Here is a 19442-nt window from a genome sequence, read left to right as displayed (position 1 = left end):
ACTTATAACTTTATCACCTGAAGAAAACTGTTAAAATTTTGTGCACAGCCTTCTGATCTCATGGCAGTGGTTGTCAAACTTCTTGATCTCACAACACCTTTATAAATTTAAAAGATCAATAAGGATCCCCAAAGGGCCTCTGTTTTTTTTCTGTTGTTGTTGGTTTTTAAACTAAAGGACATTTATTTATTTTTACCAAGACTTTATCTTGAGGACACGGCTAAACTGCATTTCCACCCCTACCCCATCCTGAAGAAGAGTTAGTATAGTGAATATTATAAAGTAGATATTAACAGCTAGCTGAAGGACTGGGACCAAAATTAACTGACAAAGTACAACTTTCATCTAAATCATCGTAAAAATGTTTAAGTAAAAAAAGAAAAAAAAAGAGGGGGCAATGGGGGTTTCTGATTGAACAAATCCTCACATTTCATCTAATACAGTCAATCTTGGCTAGAGTATAACACAGTGGAAACAGGATTACTATGATACAAAACTTCCACTACAGCACGCTGTACACACCCGTGTTCCAAGCCCACCCCCATCCCCCGTAATGCTTCCAACACAATTATTTCCCACCCTATTGGGCCTGCCGATGAAGGAGCATGTAGATCTTCTCTTTAATCCAGTCTTTGTTATAAGGCTGGTATGTCTGGGTATCAGCCCGGTAAACCAGGCAGCTGCGGTCTGCCAGATCATCAATGAAATCAAACAGTTGACTGATGTCATATGTGATAGAAGGACTGTTGGGATTCTTTCTTTTCAGATGTTCTTCATACATTTTACAAACGCCTTCCATGCATTCATTCACAGATTCATAGTCTGCATAAGTTCTGCCTTCTGGCCTCTTGGCAGGCTGTACCAGCAAAATAGTGAGAGACATTGCACCGAAGTCTCTTTGCTACAGCCGCTGCAGACACCGCTGCCACTACCAGGGCCTCTGTTTTTATGGATTATATGTATTGATATTTACTGTATTAGAAATTCATACAAAACATTTTAAAATATGTATTTATTTAAAATAACAATAAGCCCATTACATATTAGCACGAATAACATGATTTTTGAAAAATGATATTTTTCCAAAACAGAGTTGAACTGTTTCATATTTTTTCAGCTATCTTTAAAACCTGACATAATACAATATAAATGAATTATCATATACATTCCATTAGCTTCAGATCAATGATATCTTAGGCTCCTGCCTGCCCCTCTATCTTCCCTCCACAGGTTCCCCTCACCACCTTTGGAAAACTACCCTGTGATAAACACACAGAAAAGGACACATGGGTGGGGGTGCTGGGAGGGTGGGGGAGTTCACTGTATTGTTGCTATCATAGTGCTCAACACACGATCGATGCTCAATAAAATTGTTGAATGAGTAAATAAAATACACATTTTTAACCTAAAAATACTTTTTACTCACTTTTTCACTTCATTTTTTGCAATATGCATGCCTTTGACACAAGTGGCTTTAACTCTGCAGCTCAAGTGGAAGTTTTTAGCATTGAGGCATTCAGATATTCAAGCTGGAAACAGCCAGTGTTTGTTGGAAAAAAATCTATGAAAAGAACATGTAATTAATTTTAAAAAATCTCCGGCTGGGCATGGTGCCTCAAACCTGTAATACCAGCACTTTAGGAGGCTGAGGCTGGTGGATCATGAGGTCAGGGGATCAAGACCATCCTGGCTAACACAGTGAAGCCCCATCTCTACTAAAAATACAAAAACTTAGCCATGCGTGACGGTATGAGCCTGTAGTCCCAACTCCTTGGCAGGCTGAATCAGGAGAGGCTTGAGCTTGGGAGGAACAGGTTGCAGTGAGCCAAGATCGCACCACTGCACTCCAGGCTGGATGACAGAGCAAGACTCCATCTCAAAAAAAAAAAAAAAGAAATCTCCAGCTAAGCTGGCTCATTCCTGTAATCCCAGCACTTTGGGAAGCCAAGGCAGGTAGATCAAGACATTGAGACCATCCTGGCTAACACAGTGGAACTGTGGGCTTAAAGCAAGTGGACGGCTTGAGCCCAGGTATTTGAAACCCTGTCTCTACAAAAAATACAAAATATTAGTTTGCATGGTGGGACACACCTAATAGTCCCAGCTACCTGGGCTAAGATGGGAAGATCACCTGAGCTCAGGAAGTTGAAGCTGCAGTGAGCCATGATTACGCCACTGCATTCCAGCCTGAGCTAGAGTGAGACCCTGTCTCAAAAAAAAAAAAGGAAAGCAAAGAAGGAAAAAAATCTCCAACTGGTGCCCAGGAAAAACATGCAGTCTAATACTTCATTAGATTGGTGTGATCTAATTTATTTTCTAAGCTTTCTATTCTCTGTTGATGAATACTTAAGATTGTTGTGATTTTTAAAAAAATTCTCTTTTATATATAGTATAGCTCTAGTATCTTTCTACCTCCATGCACTTCTATTCCCTTCAGAAGTGAAACTGTCAATAGCATCAAAATTTGTGTATTTATCATTGTTAAGTAGGCCTACAGATGACATTGTATGAATTTTGGTGAATTTTAAAAATTTCTCTTATGTTTAAGATAAGCATTGGCAAATTTTGCACACTGACCCAATCAAACTTTTGTAATTTTATTCATTAAATGCATTAGATGGCATTTAGAATTAGGAATGAGGCTTGTGGGCAGATCATTTTCCTGAGGATAAGGGAAGAAATGGCTTTCGGGACTGTGCCATTACCTCAGTCTCCCAAGCAGTAAGAAGCAGAATTTTCAAAATCCTTTTCAAAGAGAGATTAGAATCTTCTGAAGAGAGACACAATAGGTGACAGTGTTATTTTCACATCTTCTTCAATACACTAAGGCAGTAAAAGAGGAAGCATTAGCACCTGAGGAAACTTCACTGATACAGAAGTCTACATTAAATCATCAAAGCTCTCTGCAGAGTTAACACCTGTAGTTACAGATCTCAGCAGAAGAAAATTCTGTCAAGTCAATGCACAGGTAATTGAAAAGTCATGACAGGTAGTATTTGGGACGGTGTGATTTTGACACATTTAACAATATGTATGTCTTTATTTATTTAGTGATATAATCATTCTGTATGCTTTCCGCCTCCCTCAGCTAGTCCCATAGAAAACTATAAATAAAGTAAGAAGAACATTTATGTCTAAAACATTAATTACAAGATTTGGGGTACATTTTAAAGTGTAGTTTTGAAAATTATGTTATTGTAAAGAATATTATACTGTAATCACTTCTAGAACTTTGGAGATTTTTTTCTTATAGCTCTTTATAATTTATCTTAATGATTCAAAGAAATATGACTTAATGTTTACTGGAGAAAGCTGTTGCTATTGGCAAATGTGATTTTTTTGGGAAAAATCTTTCCTGTTTTTGGGGAAATGGCTCTGCAGTCCTCAGTAATATCCTGATCAGATGAAATGGTTATAGTTAGCTAGAAATTTATAGGGAAAAAGTTTACATTCTGTTGGAGACTGCCATAGTCTGATTGTTAGAAGTCTTCAGAACCTGACAGTGTTCTCGCTTCCCACCTGGATGCATCCAGCATACCCATATGCAGGTGTTCATGTGCATACACACAGTTCTTTAAACTTCCAACATTCTTCCTTAGACCATGTTTCACTGGGATGTTGTGCTATGTGGGCTGAGGGTCATTCCCAAACCTGCCCCCTACCAAGCTTTCTGAAAGTGCAGCCTGAGGCCCACCTCTAATGAAACAGAATAGAGGCAGGTCCAGCATTTTTCTCTCTGTGCTTTCCAATCTTCAGATGATCTTTGGGAACCCCAGTTTAAATGGCTGGGCCTCATTCTGGAAGTGTAGAGTTAAGACCCAGGGAAATGAAATTGTAATGTAATGCTGCTGCATGGCAGAGCTGTGGATGCAAATATTACTGATACTGCTTTGCAGGTATAGGGCTGGGACCCCAAGGAGGAGAGATAAGGTGCCCATTTTCTCATTCATTTAGTTAACATTTACTGAGTTATTACCAAGCAACAGACATTGTTTGTGGGATTACATGCTAGCTAGGGGAGAAGATAAATATATCAGCAGTAGTAACAAAATACCAGATACTAACACCATGCAGACTTGAAGCAGGAAGATGTGATAGTTACCTGGGCAACTATTTTAGAGAGTGATTAGAGAAGGCCTGACTTGCAGCAAAACTCTTGAAATTTAAGGTGAACCTGAAGTACATGGCCATGTGAAGATCAAGAGGAAAACATCCCAGGGCATGGCCATACCTGGCCTGAGGTGGGAGTGAGTTTGCCATGTTCAAAAGAAAGAAAAAGGGCCAGTGTGACTGGAGTAGAGTGGGAGAGCAGAGGTGGGGACCCAAAGAGGCTGGGGCCAAAGTAGGAAGCCAGTTGAAAGGTTGTCAGGGAAGTAACATGATCTGATGGGCATTTTAAAGCTGCCCTCTGGCTGCTCTATAGATAATGGATTGTAAGGGAATAAAAGAAGAAGACTAGAGGTTCTAGGAAGCTAAGAAGCCATTCAGCCAGTCAGATCAGAAATGCTATTATCTTGGACTCTGGTTGTGGAAGAGGTGGTAAATACATGGAGTTGGGATCAATTGCAAGTCTTACCAAGGTCATTGAATGTTGCAGATTAAAGGAAACTTGCCTGGTGCCTTGATGAGCAGCCTCAGATGATTCCTTTTCAGTGTTGGCTCAAATATTTTTGGATCATATCTCATGTGTAACTCCTAAATTCTGGCTTCACTCGAAAAATAAAGAGTATCTGACTACATTTTGCACGAATTTGCACATAGTGACAGAGATTGGGAGCTGAGTGGTTGGCTTCTCTTTTTAAGAATGGGTGTACTCTGGTTTGCAAAGCCTCCACCTGTCCTCATCATCTTCCTGATGGTCAAGTTATAGTTGGTTGTCATTTATCATCTATGTATCCTATAATTTTCCCTATATTATGCCTAATCAACTTACTTGCCATATTCTGTAAGCCTTTTAGTTTTTGCATCTCACCTTAGATAGTCTGAACAAGAAAGTGGAAAAAAAAAAGCTTTAGGGTACCTAGGAACCTTGGTTCCTATTCAGCTGTAAAAACAGCCTATTTGGCAGCTTATTAAACAATTCAATAAGAGCAGTCTTTAAAAGCAACCTATGTTGTTATCAGCCAGGGGTTACCCTGGAGAGCATTTCCTAGAAACACAAGGTTTTCTAGTGTGCTAGTTATCCTGGATTTCTTGATCTGGTAACATGATTGTGTTCAGTGGAAAAAGCACCGATGTACACTTACATGTGCACTTTATGTATATTATATTCCAATTACAAGTAAAAATGAATAGTATTCTTTAAGAGTAGTTTTAAATATAGATGTACTTAGGTTGAGTGTTGAGGTTTTGACAAATCGTCTTGTTCTTTCAGCCAAGCCAAAGCCATGTATTCCTGTAAAGCAGAGCACAGCCATGAGCTTTCCTTCCCACAAGGAGCGATATTTTCTAATGGTAAGTATGTCAGTTCCCTCTGCTTAAGTTTGTCATCATGGGGAGGATGAAGGAATGAGTTGAAAGTAGAAGCCAGAAGCCTCAGATGTCATCCCAGGTCCTGCCTCCCATGATGGATATGCATGAACACATCAAATCCTTCTGGGTGGCATGCACCTGTAGTCCCAGCTGCTTAAGAGGGCAAGTCACATACATACATACATACATGCATACATAAAAATTTTTAAATTCCCTCTGGATTCATTCCTCCCCTGCAGGCACTTGTGTGTATGTGCCCGTTTATATGAGTGAGAGAGAGATTGTTTTATTTGACTATGTGAATGCAAAGCACATTCCAACTTTAAAGGGTTGTGACATTGTTTTGTTTGGACAATTTGTGTTTAGTGTATAGTTGGCTCTCTGTATCCAGGGTTCTGTATGCACAATTTAACCAGCCATGGATCAGAAGGTTGGAAAACAAATAATAAAATAAAATTTAAAAGTATATAGTATTACAACTATTTGCATAGTATATGCATTGTAAAATGTATTACAAGTAATCTAGAAATGATTTAAAGCATACAGGAGGATGTCCCTAGGGTATATGCAAATATTACACCATTTTATATCAGGGATGTGAGCAAGCGCAGGTTTTGGTGTCCACAAGGGGTCCTGGAAACAATCCCCCACAGATACCGAGGGCTGATGTGTGTGTACAATCTGATGCAGGTGTTTAACCCACTTGTTTATATAATTATTTGACACTAATGTTGACTGAGTGCTATTTATTTATTTTGCCAGTGTACCCATCAGTGGAACCAGGATGGTTAAAGGCAACTTATGAAGGCAAAACGGGACTAGTTCCAGAAAATTATGTTGTCTTCCTCTAATACTATTTAGTGGATGGCAGTATCTTCATGGTATCCATGGTAATGAATAATAAGTGCTATGATTTTATCTGAGACAGATACACGGGGATCAGCCCACTAAGTGAAAACAGTCAATTTCCATCAGTTTCTTCACCAGCAGACTATGTAGCTCCTTATTAATGGGGGAAAAAAAGGTTTAAATTGTTGGCCATTCTTTTTTGTTGGTTTCTTATTTTAAATCATCTTGCTTCTGAAAAATTTATTTTTGGATAATATGCAACTCTCCAGTGTCTCTTCCATAGCAATTATATTTCCAATACTGTATTAAATACTATATCCCAGAAATTTGGAAACCAGAAACCTGCTACATGGATTTTGAGATCTGTCCTTTACTGCCTGGTATTCTCTGAGAATCTCTGAAATTACTACTTAAAATGTAATTTAAATTGTTTATTCATTATTTTTTTTCTTAGAAAGATACTGCTTTTATATATGATTGTTTTGCTGGTCCTAAACATTTCAAGGATGTAAGTCTTTATTTTAATATAACTTTATTTGTTTTTCAATTAGATGATATTATTCAAAAGCAATAATGTATATGATATCTATAAAGGAAGCAAAATTAAGTCATACACTGATTCCACTGTAAACAGTCTGTCCAGAATTCCAGACATCTTCTGTGGATTTAGCACAGGGATCAGCAAACTTTTTCTATAAAGGCCTGATAGCAAATATTTTTGTGGCGGGCTAGATTTGGCTCATGGGTTATAGTTTGCTGACCCCTAGTTTAGAGGGTGTGTAAAACTATCTTCATAACTTTGCAATTCTTATAAAATTTTACATTAAAATATAAATACTGATGAATTATATGCACGTATTCTCTATCAGTAGCATTATAGTGCATCATAGAAGAATATTTACAATAATGGGAAAACAGTAAAACTACAGTATCCAGGCATAAAACTTAAATTCCACCTGGAAGATTGTAAAGTGTCAAAGTATTTTAATGTTAATTTAATTTGGGCTTTTGGAATGTTCTTCTACAAATGAAAAAGATGTTGGAAAATGTTACAGGGGAAGCTATGTCCTCTGAAATCTAACCTTAGTTGAAACAGAAAATAAACACAAAGGTACAAGATCCTTAAATTACTTTGAACCACAGAAGTTGAAATTGTTTTATGATCTTTAGCAGAAATAAAATCTGTACATTATTTCCTTTTATGCCTTTTAGTTTACAGCCTTTATTAGGAATTTCAGTGAATTTGTACAGCACAGTAATAGTATTTACTGTCCACTTATATATGTCATCAGCATCTGGTCATGCATGAACCATTAATTCTATATTTCTATTTCAATAATTCTAATATATTATTTCTATAAATATATCTATATGTGGCAAAGAGCCTTTCTTCTCAAGATCCTGAAAAGCTGGTTATCTGCCCTTTGAGTGCCACAGTCCCAACCTGCTTGTTCTTGACATCTTACATATTACTTCAGAGTTCCCCACTGCGTAGACACTCAGGTATTAACTGTACAAAACTCTTTACACGCTGTTACAATCTGTAGTCTCGATCTCTTCTACTTTAATGTTTCTAGAATTAATAGGTTAAATACACATATACACACACAACTATGCCTCAGAAAAGTTATGCTTTTACAAATTAAAAGAATAGATTAGAATTGACAAGTAGAATAACAGTAAACAGAGTCAGAATTAGGAATAAATGTCAGTGAATCAAAAGAATGAAACATATTCTGTAATAGAAACTAGCAATGTAATGTAAAAGTCTGATGAAAGATTATCTTTTTCTTTTACCTCTTACTGTTGATCTCTGTACACTGTAATATGGTGTTGCTGGATCTTCGTGGTCTAGGTCCGTGGTGACCCTTGGTCTTAATAACAGCATTGCTGACACCCTGATTACCCTCTGCTGGAACAGAAGGTAGTTTGCCAACGTACCAGTCCCTTAGTCTACACAGCACCCTGGTTTTAAGCGCGCTTGCCATCATCTGGCATCCTGCTATATTAGAACCTCTTAAAAGCAAATTGGTTTTCTTTCAAAGACTAACTTGACTCCAAAGAGAGATTCAGAATCCTTCTTCTCCCCCTGCTACATAAAGAAATCTCAACCTTCAACCATCATTTTATTTGAACACAGAACAAAGTGTTCCTGCTTCTGAGTTGTCTGTGAGGTAATTCTATAGATGTTCCATTCAGATTTAAAGCTTTTTTACTGCATACAATGTGGATATGAAGTTTAACTCTTGTATCTGATGGCAAGGCATGTGTTGTAGCCACAGTACTGGCTTTGGTCCCTTAGCCGAAACAAGTTACAAAGGCACTGATTCAAACTGTGCTTGTGCTTGAAGTTTTAATCTTGTAGATTTGTGAGGATGGCTCTTTTTTCTTCATAATGGATTACAAATGTAAGCAAGTCATGGCCACATACTGGACACACGCTAAAGCTGCCTTTCCCTTAAAGTAAGTTTCCTACAGATATTTATGAGCATTGAGAAGTCAGGACATGTATTGTAAATCCCACAGCATGTTAATTACACAAGAAGGCAATGCCAGACACTGGAAGAGGATCACATTCAACTTCTAATAGTATTTCAATAACAAAATCTTAGCTTTTCAGAAACAATGTGAAGATACATTAGAATTGCCACAATCATACCTTCAAAACATGCAACCTCTGCACCCTAATCACTGCTTACAGTATAATCAGTATGACGATGAGATTGAGGGGTCTGAGTTTAACTTCATCATCTCCTGTGTTATGTGAAAATATCCCTCAGTACAAAACATTCATATATTTCACAGATGACCCTTTTGTTTTGCCATAATGCTACCAAGTTTATGGAAACTAGTCAACTGAAGGATTTTGTTGTTGTGTTATGTGTAAATGTCTGAACAGTAAAATCATCTTTGTATTTCTGTAATGTTCATGAAGTATGAGGAAACGCATTTCTCCTTGTTTGATGTGAGTGGTTTTGCTTGTTGAATGGGTTCCCTGTGCTTTGTAATGTGCATGGAAATAACCAGGTTTCTCAACAATGATTTGTCTGCTGGCTCTTATCAGAGATGGTGGAGGAAAAAAATGTACCTTAAACCCCCAAATTATCTAGGTTTCCAAGTAGGAAAAATAAGGATACATATGACTTTTATTCTTACTTTATGATAATTAGATATACATAATGTGGCATGCTTTATAAAAATTCACCATGCTGCAAGGCAAACAGATTTCTTACTCTAATCCTGTGTACCCTGCTCACCTTCTCAATCCTAGGACCATTCTTCTGGTCCTGTTGAAAAGGGTTACATTCATGTGGTTTCAATTTAGTGGAATCCCTAAGAGCTTTGCCTCAAGCAATTTCAAAATACCTTAATTATGTATTCAGCATGCCTTCTTTAGCATTTGGAACCCCAACTAGACTTACACTTTGACGAAATTCAGAGGCCGAGCAATTTAGGGAACAGATTTTGTTCTTTGGTTTTATGATACATTTGTAATTCACACCTGTTGGCATGATCTCACATCACTGCATAGGACCCTGAAATCGTATCTCTTGGTCAGGTCACGAAAAACAGCAGAGGCTTGACTACTGTCCGTAAGTTTCTTTCCTCTTGACCAAAGGTTTCCCCTTAGAGTAGACATTGCTATTTAACTTTGCCTCCTACCCTTTTTTGTTACCTTCCAAAATCAGAACACTTTAGACAAAAACAGTCTGTGTCCTGCCTGTCTCCTGTTGATTCACAGATGTAGTATCAGGAATTCATCAACTAGTCTCAGTTTCCTGAACACACTCCCTGTATCCTTCGTTGTCACCATTATCTCCCTGCTTCAAAATGTTCTGGTTCCACTTGGTAATAACCTTGGGAAAACTCAGGTTTATGAATGATGTGACCTTTTAGAGGATCAAATCAATAAATTGGATTTTGTTTTTCTTGAGGGCAGCTGTACTCATTGTTTTAAATAAAAAGTCTAGGTAAGAATGTTGACAGCATGCACTGTAAGCCATTGGCAGAAAATCGATCTGCATGTCCTAGACCAATGTTCAGAAGGTGTTTTGTGGTTTAGGGAGCCCAGCCCATCATCCCTCTTCCCTTTGGCATTCATGAGAGAGATACCAAGTTCAGTGTGAATTTTTCTTGGTGCTGTAGGGAGAAATGGAGTCTGTGTGCTTACTGAAGAGTCCCAAAAGGCAGAGACTATTTTCATGATTGCCATCATAAATTTTCTCCACCTGCAAGATGCTTGTGTACAGGGCTACTTGGGAAACTCAACTATTGGAGGAGGTAGGGGCTGAAGATGTCAAAACCACCTCAATTAGATAACCACATTCTCCCTTTGTACCATCTGCCATCTCTCACCAGTGTTTCCCATGGTCTTTATGCTTCCAGAGTTGACAGCAACTTAATTTTGCCTTGAATTCACCCAGTCTTATAGATTAAAAATGTGCATTTTTAAATAAAATACATACTATTAATCTGCATATGGCTCCATATGTATAGTGCCCACTTTTAATCTCTATACGGCAGCATTTTTGAGGTTTTATATCTGCCGATGTCCCCTCAACTGCCTCCTTTTTTCAGAGAATGATGCCCACGAGAACTGGTCTAAAAACACTGCCTGCACATGATTTATGCTTAAAATCCAAGATATCACCCCATATGGAAGGTTGAGATTTTTGGAGTCCTTCTTGATTTCTGAGCTGAAACCTTTACAAATAGGAAATTTGGCAGGGAAGACACCTGGGTTTTTAATTCAGAATCCTATTTATATACTGTTAAAATTTGAGGTACTGTAGTTTATATAAAAGTCGGATGTTTAGATATTATGTTTCAGTACTAGGAGCTTCTTTGCAGCCATTAACATTACAAATTAAGTAATAAATATAAAAGTGATTGTCTGTAAATTATCATTGAATTTTTTGTTTATTTTGTAGTGTTTCTGTATTTATCTGCACTTTGTGTATATAAACACACATACGTATGCCAACGTGTAAATAACCTCATGTTTATTCCTAATCTAAATTGCCACAATATTTTTAATGTATGGTTACACTGTGTTTTAAATTACTTTAAAAATAAACTTCGTAAGCACATTTTAATGTAGTCTTTGTACTTGAGGACCCACTGTGTTGGAAGGCAAATGTCTTGGCTTTCATGTAAAGGAAAACCAGGGTTTCTGGTACTGTGAGTGATCACTTGGTATGGCTAAATCATAGCAGAATTTGGTGACCTTCTTCTGACAAATTGGTATTATGCAAGCTTTGGAAAATGTTAATGTTGGTAACCTATTAATAATGCAGGTTTCCACAGAGGAGAGAGGGAAATGGGCCACATGCAAAATACTAAATATAACAGGCATGCAAGCTTACCTGAAAATATGTTTGTGAAATTTTACAAGTGTACTAGGAAAGAAATATCAGCATGCAAATACTACCTGTCAATTTTAGTTTTGTGACCCTCTTGGTCACTACTTGACTTCTAGGTAAAAACTTGGCTGTGTCAAAAAAAGAGAATCATGTATTTATTTTGCACTGCTCCATAGATTATTAGAGTACAGCAAATCACCTTATAAGAACTAAGCCTCACAAGCTGACCATTGGACAACCTGGCTTGCTCACATAGGTTGTAGTTTTTATCAATATCAAAGGAAAAGAGATAAATTCACGACACAACACCTGTTAAGATAAAAGGATTAATGTTAACTCCAGTATAATTAAGCAGGAAAGGACTATTAGGTTAGATATTACAGATTATTGCAGATGAGCTGCTGTTTAAGAATGTTGGGTTTATTAGCCTGGAATCCCTTATAACTGATATTTTAGAAATAAAAACAAATTAGCTTCCAGTGGCCAAAGCTAGAATGATCTGAGCAACAAAATAATGCAGTATTGAATGATTGGCTTGTAAAACAAAATATAAAATGAATATCCATGAATCCACAGAGATATAAATGATAAATTTCACTTAAGTAAAAAAATGAAGGAGAGGAGAGAAATCTTTTGAAAAATATTCCAAATCATAATTGTAGTTATAGTTGCTCTTCCATCTAGCAGGTAGAATTTAAATCTCTCCTGCCTAAAGGTGAGCTAGACTTAGTAACTCATTTCCAAAATGTAGAATATGGAAAACTGTCCTAACTTTGTAGAAAAGAAACCTAGTAGCCACTGTCTTAACCAAGTGGTAAAACTTAATGTCAGTGATACCGTGTGGTTGACTTTCACCCCATAATATGTGATGTGTAGAGCACTCTACATCTGTAGTAGTATTTCCCCAAACCTGTAATTCCAGTGTAACAATTGGAAAAACGTCAGACAATCCCTGGAATGGGGACATTCTACAGAACAGATCTGAGCCGGATACTTCTCAAGACTAGAGCTCATGAAAAATAGGTAAATATGGAGCAGATGTCACAGATCAAAGGAGACTCAGGAGACAGGGCAACTAAATACAATGTGGAAGCCTGGTGCGGTGAGTTGCACCTGTAATTCTAGCACTTTGGGAGACTGAGACAGACGGATCACCTGAGGTCAGGAGTTCAAGACCAGCCTGGCCAACATGGTGAAACCCATCTCTACTAAAAATACAGAAGTAGGTGGGCATGGTGTTGGGTGCCTGTAACCCAGCTACACAGGAGGCTGAGGCAGGGAATCACTTGAAGCCAGGAGGCGGAGGTTGCAGTGAGCCAAGAGCGCACCATTGCACTCCAGCCTACGCAAAAAAAGCAAAACTCTGTCTCAAAAAATAATAATAGATAAGCTGGTTATGTCCAAATAAGATCTAAGCTTTAGTTAATAGTTTAAAAACAAGGTAACAAAAACTAAGCAAAAAATACCACATGAGCTAGGGATATTTATATCATTTTTGCAATTTTAGTGACTTAATCAAAAATTAAACATTTTCACTTTTTTTCCCCATTATTGTTTGATCTGTGTGTGAAAGATACATCTCCTATTCATCACTCAATCTCAGAGTTTAGAACAAATCAGGGCATAAGCCCCTTTCATTTAATGAAGAAATTCATTAGCAAAGGAGCAATCATAGTAAACCCTTTAAGAATTTAAAGAATATGGTTGTGGGCTTGTGTTTTTGTGTCTGTGTCAATTCTCCCAAGAACAGTGGAATGATTCTTCAGCATCCATGAATACATGGAACTACCCTGGAGTTATTTATATGTCATTGGGGTAAACACCCCCTATACACATGAATACGTCTTAAGGGCGGAGGTTAAACAGATTTTCTTCTCTCATTACTAGACCTATCAGCACTTGATTGAGAGGAAAAATTTGGGGATGATGTTGAAGAATTAGATTTTCTAAACCATTAAAAATACTCCAAATTTGGAAAAGTAAGCTATATTAAACTTAAGTTGAAGTTTTTGAGCCAAATAAATTGTGTTCCTAACTTTGAAATTGTGTACAGCCCAAAACTGAGAAGACAAAATTCTTTTCAAGTTTCTAACATGACAGCAACTATTGGGGCGGGGGGAAGACTAGAGATAAGAACACGGCTTCTAGATAAGAAGATTTGCTGGGGAATGCACATCCCTAAAGTACTGGTTGATATTCTTGCAAATGCTGATTCTGGGTGTTTGGGGTAAATGAACCAAGCACAGCATTCAGCTAGACTCCACTTGTTGGTAGAAATAAGTTATCTGGAATATTCTACCTTTCCAAATGCCAGAAGCCAGTCTGCTAAAAAGGATTCTCTGGATCAGCCTGGGATAGAGAGAAAAAAAACAATAATGTATATTTCTAATCCACATAGATTTTTATATTCATCACATCACCTATTTACAGAATTTTTTTTTTTTTCAATGAATGGGTCATAAGTTACCTTGCAATTGCCCAATTCAAATGGCTTTCAAACATTTTTGGAGCAACTGGAGTAGAATTGTTTTCTTTGAAAAAATCTTACTTAGAAGCTGATATGTTAAAAAATATGAGTCAAGCTGCTAGCCTGAGTGCCTATGTATGTGCTGAAGAATGCCCTCCCTTCACACACAGGTCCACAACTGCTTTCTTTTGAGACAGAATTTTACTGTCACCCAGGCTGGAGTGCAGTGGCATGATGCTGGGTCACTGCAACCTCTGCCTATGGCTTCAAGCAATTTTCCTGCCTCAGCCCCCTTTCCTGAATAACTGGGATTTCAGGTGTGCTCCACTACACCCAGCTAATTTTGTATGTTTAGTAGAGATGGGATTTCACCATGTTGGCCAGGCTGGTCTTGAACTCCTGACCTCAAGTGATCCGCCAGCCTCTGCCTCCCAAAGTGCTGGGATTACAAGCATCTGCCCTTGTGCCCGGCCAGGTCCATGGCTTCTGGCATGAAACCCTTAGAGGTTTTCAGAGCAGTGTTACCAAATAATTTAGTGCAAGCCTCTCGTTGTACTAATTAGGAAGCTGAAGACCCAATTAACATAGTTAATGCTGAAATGGTGGGTGCTCGTCTCCTCTATAATCTGTTACCAATTTCTGGATGTGTGGGGAGAGCAGTTTCTATAAGGTTTAATCTTTGCAAAGTTCATCTGAAAAGGAGATCCTTTGATAAAAGATAGCTTTCCTGGAGAGTACACACAGAACAGGAACACAAGAGGTAAGTTAGCCCCCCTCACCTTGACTGATAGAAGAAATATTTTTGGTATGGGGAACATAAAAATTTCTAATAATGTATGAAAGGTCTATCCCAGTGCCTTGCAACTAGAAGATGTTACTGGATAACAAATTATTATTAAACACTTAGGAGTTTGTGCAACTTTCTGATGCAAATACTAACAGAACAAGTGAAATTTTAAGCTTTATTGAAAGAAGTTAAATAATTGGTCCAGTGTATTCGATACATAGCCATCAATCAGCTGTTTCCCATACACTGTCACACCATCCTCCAATCCTCCCAACTACCAGACACCATCATTGGATGTCTTCTCTGGTCTTTTTTTTTTTTTTGGAAAGAAAACTAAGGCTCTGTCAGGTGAATTTATCTGGCTTATTCAGTGTCATATCATTGGTATGTGGCAGATGTTAGACTCAAACACAGGTATTCCGGCTGAAAACTCAGTACTCTTCATTGAACCACCTCTTTACTACCAAGTGGAGTATGGTAAGCTTTGGTTACTGGACTTGAAAGAGGTATTCGGCAAACTCAACCTGGTCCAGAAGAAACATGAAGATGGTGAAGAAACGAAGCCTTATTGCATGAGAATGTGTTAGACCTGAGCATCACTACTCAGAGTGACTTATAGACCTCTTAAAAGCTGTTTAGTTGCGGAATCTCAGACTTTCTGAATCAGAATCTGCATTTTAACAGCTCCCCAGATGATTTGTATAAACAATGAGGTTTGAGAAGAACAGGTTTAGCAGAACTATGAATGAGTTATTTGGGGCTATCTGAGGACAATTTTGTGATGTTTGAGGGCAAGAAAAGACTGGATTTGTGTAAATCCTGTCTTTTCTTGCCCTCAAACATCACAAAGCCCAAGATAAATGGGAGAAGTCATAAAGATTGAGATTTGGGTTCAAAAACAATTTTATTGCCAAATCTTCTACAAACGCAACTCAGGAAAGAGCCTTCAATCACAGGGAGTTGGAGTGGGCCTAGATGACCGTTTGTCAGAGTTTCACGGAATACAAAAGTTCAGTAGACATCTGAACACATGAAAATTATTGAGCAGGACCTATTCAAGTCACTGGAGATCCCAAGTAAGTTAGATATATTTCCTCTTTTCAAGAGATCCATGGTTTATTGGGGTAACATTTAAAGATTGATAAAATATAATGCTATAAAACGCTAAAAAGAGTAAGTATTGGGTGTCTAGGAGCCTGAGATAGGACACTATTCTGAACCTGGGAAATGGCAGAAATGATGGAAAAGGTAAGTAGGATATAGAGAAAAAAATGTGGATAATTTTAGCTGAGTAGATGATGTTACCAGCCAACCAAATTTTGGCAGAGGTGAAAAGCCAAAAGGAACAAGACCTAAAAGCCAAAAGGAGCAATCCCACACCATGGCAGGTGGCATTCCACATTCCACAGGGAAGAGGCTAATAGAAGGGCTGGGGAGAGGGAGGGGTTAGACTGGGCGAAGGAAGAGTTGGGATGAGCTGCATTCATTCTTTCAACCAACATGGTGCCAAACACTGTTCTGGTTGTTAATAACTTAAAGAAATTAGAGATGGTTTTTGTTCTTCAGAAGTTCATAGCTTAGTGAGGGAGACAGATACATTGTTAAAAACCCAAAGTACGTTTATTTTTGTACCTATTAACCTCTTTTAGGATGACTACAGTTAACAATAACCTATTGTATCTTTCAAAATAGCTAGAAGAGAATCATCCTATTGTTACCAGCATAAAAAATAATGTTTCCCCTGATTTGATCATTACACATTATATGAATATGTCAAAATAACACATACACCCTGAAAATATGTACATCTATTATGTATCAGTAATTTTTTTTAAACTCACAGTACAAATGAGGGAAGTATGATAGAGGCACAAAGTATAACAGGGGCACACAGTAACCCAAGTTTAGAGAGGAAAGAAGTAGGATTATAGGAGGCTTCACACACAAAAGGAATCATCCTAACTAGACCCTGAAGGACAGAACATCAACAGAAAACGAGGGCAGTAAAGACCCAGAGATTTCAACAGAGTTTCTGACGGAGCAAATCTGGTTCTGAGTGGCTGGGGGTTTGACTGCTTGCTCTCACATGTTGGCCTGTGAGTGTGGAAGGATTGGATGAGGTAAAAATGAGCACATTGGTAGCATGAAGCCCAATCTGAGAAGGTTTAGGGAGGAGAGTGATGCCATCAGATTTACCTTTAAGAACACTGGATGGGGAACAGGTGTGAGGATGAGGGTGTTTTGGGCACTGCAGGAGGGCTGAGGAGGCAATGTTGCATTGACCCAAGAAATGAACAAAGCCAGTACAAGAAAATGCCACTGTTCTGAATGGATCATTTGGCTCAGATGTCTCTAAGGGTGGTGAGGATCAGCAATGCAGGCAGTGAAGAAGTTATCAGAGCTGAGAAAGGCAGCCAAAAAACAGTAAGGGGCACAGTGAGTGGTTAGAATTAGTAAGCTTGGTGATGTGGACCGACCAGGCCTGAGCTATTCCTCTTTTTGGTAGCTCTGCAGAGCACAGGCACTGATGCTTACAGATTAATTGCTTAATTCCTCCCATAATATCAGGGGTTTTAACTTGGGTTCCAAAGATGGACCTTAGGAAGAGCTGTGAATTCCCTCCATTAAATAGTAATATAGTAGGTGCTTTGAGTCTATAGCTTATTTCTTTACAGAGAAGAGTCCACAGTTTTGATCAATTCTCTAAAAAACAACCCTACATTTGATGCTCTCCACACTAAGAAGTACCAAATGGCTGCTGCATACAGAGTGGCTGAAGGCTGTGGCTGAAATGTCTGTCAGGAGCAAGCATCCACTCTGCAGAACGTGGTAGTGGAGTGTAACTTGGGGACAACTCAAATCTTCCAATATCAGCCTGAGAAAGCAAGGAGCCTCAGCAGACTCGGCTTAAAAGTTCAGGCGAGCCTACAGATCGTGCCTATTCTTGTGACGAGGGAATACCCAATGAGAACACAGTACATATCACAGGGAATCGTGCTGGGTGCGCCTGTGGGATTGCAGAGCGTTTATACCCTACTTCTCAGTCTGCTCTCTGGGGTGGGGTTGTGGCCTCGAGGCCGAGCAGATTGTTTTCCTCCTCCTTTGTGAACCCAAGAAATCAATCTACTAGAAAGGGTTTTTCTGGCTCTTGCTTATGAAGAGGGTCCCATTAGCATCTCCCATTCCTGGGCCTTTCAAGGAGTTCAGGGGCAGGCCTGTCTTCGCTCTACCCAAGGAATGTTGGGTGATGCGTGACACAAAGCTATGGGATTGTGGAGTAAGTTAAGCTGCCAAGCTTTGTACAGCCTCTCCTGCTACTCGAGGTAAGTCTTACCTGCTGCAGACACCACTCGTGGATGGGCTTCTACAGTACCTCATTTAAGGATGCAATCTCTAGAATTATGAGGCTCTCGGTTCATATCCCAGCTCTGCCACTTACTGGCCATGTGATCTTGGGCAAGTTACTTAACCTCTGTGTCTAAATTCCCCCTGTGTAAATTGAATATAAAAATGATAACTTCCTCAGAGGTTATTGTGGGAATTCCATGAGATGGTGTTCACAGGTGTATTCGTTTTCTGTGGCTGCTGTAGCAAATCACTGCCAACAGGAGCTGCAAACAACACAAGTTTAGCATCTTACAGTCGTGGAGGCCGGAAGCCTGAAATCGAGATGCTTCTTTCTTTTTGCATTGTACAGACACCTCCTCTAAAGTACATCCTTAGAACCCAGGTAAAAACCCTTGATTCTATGGGAGGAAGTAAGCGGTGGACCGCTAAGCATTGTTGCTAGTGCTCTGCAGAGCTACCAAAAAAAGGAATGGCTCAGGCCAGGTCAGTTCACATCACCACCGACTCAAGCCGCTCATGACACCACTTACTTTTAGCTGCTTCTCTTTTTTGTTTTGTTTTTGAGACAGAGTTTCGCTCTTGTTGCCCAGGCTGGAGTGCAGTGATGCGATCTCAGCTCACCGCAACCTCTGCCTCCGGGGTTCAAGCAACTCTCCTGCCTCAGCCTCCCAAGTAGCTGGGATTATAGGCGTGAGCCACCATGCCTGGCTAATTTTGTATTTTTAGGAGAGACAGAGTTTCTCCATGTTGATCAGGCTGGTCTCGAACTTGCAACCTCAGGTGATCCACCCACCTCGGCCTCCCAAAGTGCTGGAATTACAGGCCTGAGCCACCACGCCTGGTCTAGCTGCTGCTTTCAGGTTCAATACCTCCCCAGTGCCTGGATTACTGATCTTTCCTCAGTACCCCACAGATATGTGAGGGCTATATTGCTTTTCAAGATTCTGGAAGAGAATGTTTCTTTGCCTTTTCTAGCTTCTAGAGGCTGCCCATGTTCCGTGACAACCACTGCTTCCTCCATCGTCAAGCCAGCAGCATAGAATCTTCAGATCTCTCTCTGTCCGATTATGACCCCTGTCTCTGTCACTATCTCTCCTTCCCTCCATCTGTTTCTTTCCTTTCACATTTTAGTATAAGCAGCAAAAAGAAACGAGGG

At 39.0% G+C, this 19442-nt stretch overlaps 1 protein-coding gene and 1 pseudogene across 6 annotated transcripts in view; one reads left to right on the top strand and one right to left on the bottom strand.

Moving 5' to 3' along the window:
• ARHGAP42 (Rho GTPase activating protein 42) overlaps window positions 1–11411 on the top strand; it is a 316830-nt gene extending 305419 nt beyond the window's left edge. For all 6 annotated transcript variants that reach the window (XM_035265195.3, XM_054241785.2, XM_002754646.6 and 3 more), the window contains 2 exons: window positions 5375–5454; window positions 6235–11411. In XM_035265195.3, coding sequence (XP_035121086.1) covers window positions 5375–5454; window positions 6235–6323 — 169 coding nt within the window. In that variant the 3' untranslated portion in view covers window positions 6324–11411. The remainder of the gene's footprint in view (window positions 1–5374; window positions 5455–6234) is intronic.
• On the bottom strand, window positions 435–883 carry LOC103796106 (enhancer of rudimentary homolog pseudogene; annotated as a pseudogene).
• Window positions 11412–19442: the final 8031 nt, after the last annotated feature.

Source organism: Callithrix jacchus, chromosome 10 (assembly GCF_049354715.1).
Source record: "Callithrix jacchus isolate 240 chromosome 10, calJac240_pri, whole genome shotgun sequence".
Lineage (NCBI taxonomy): Eukaryota > Metazoa > Chordata > Mammalia > Primates > Cebidae > Callithrix > Callithrix jacchus.
This window is presented reverse-complemented; position numbering and strand designations above follow the sequence as displayed.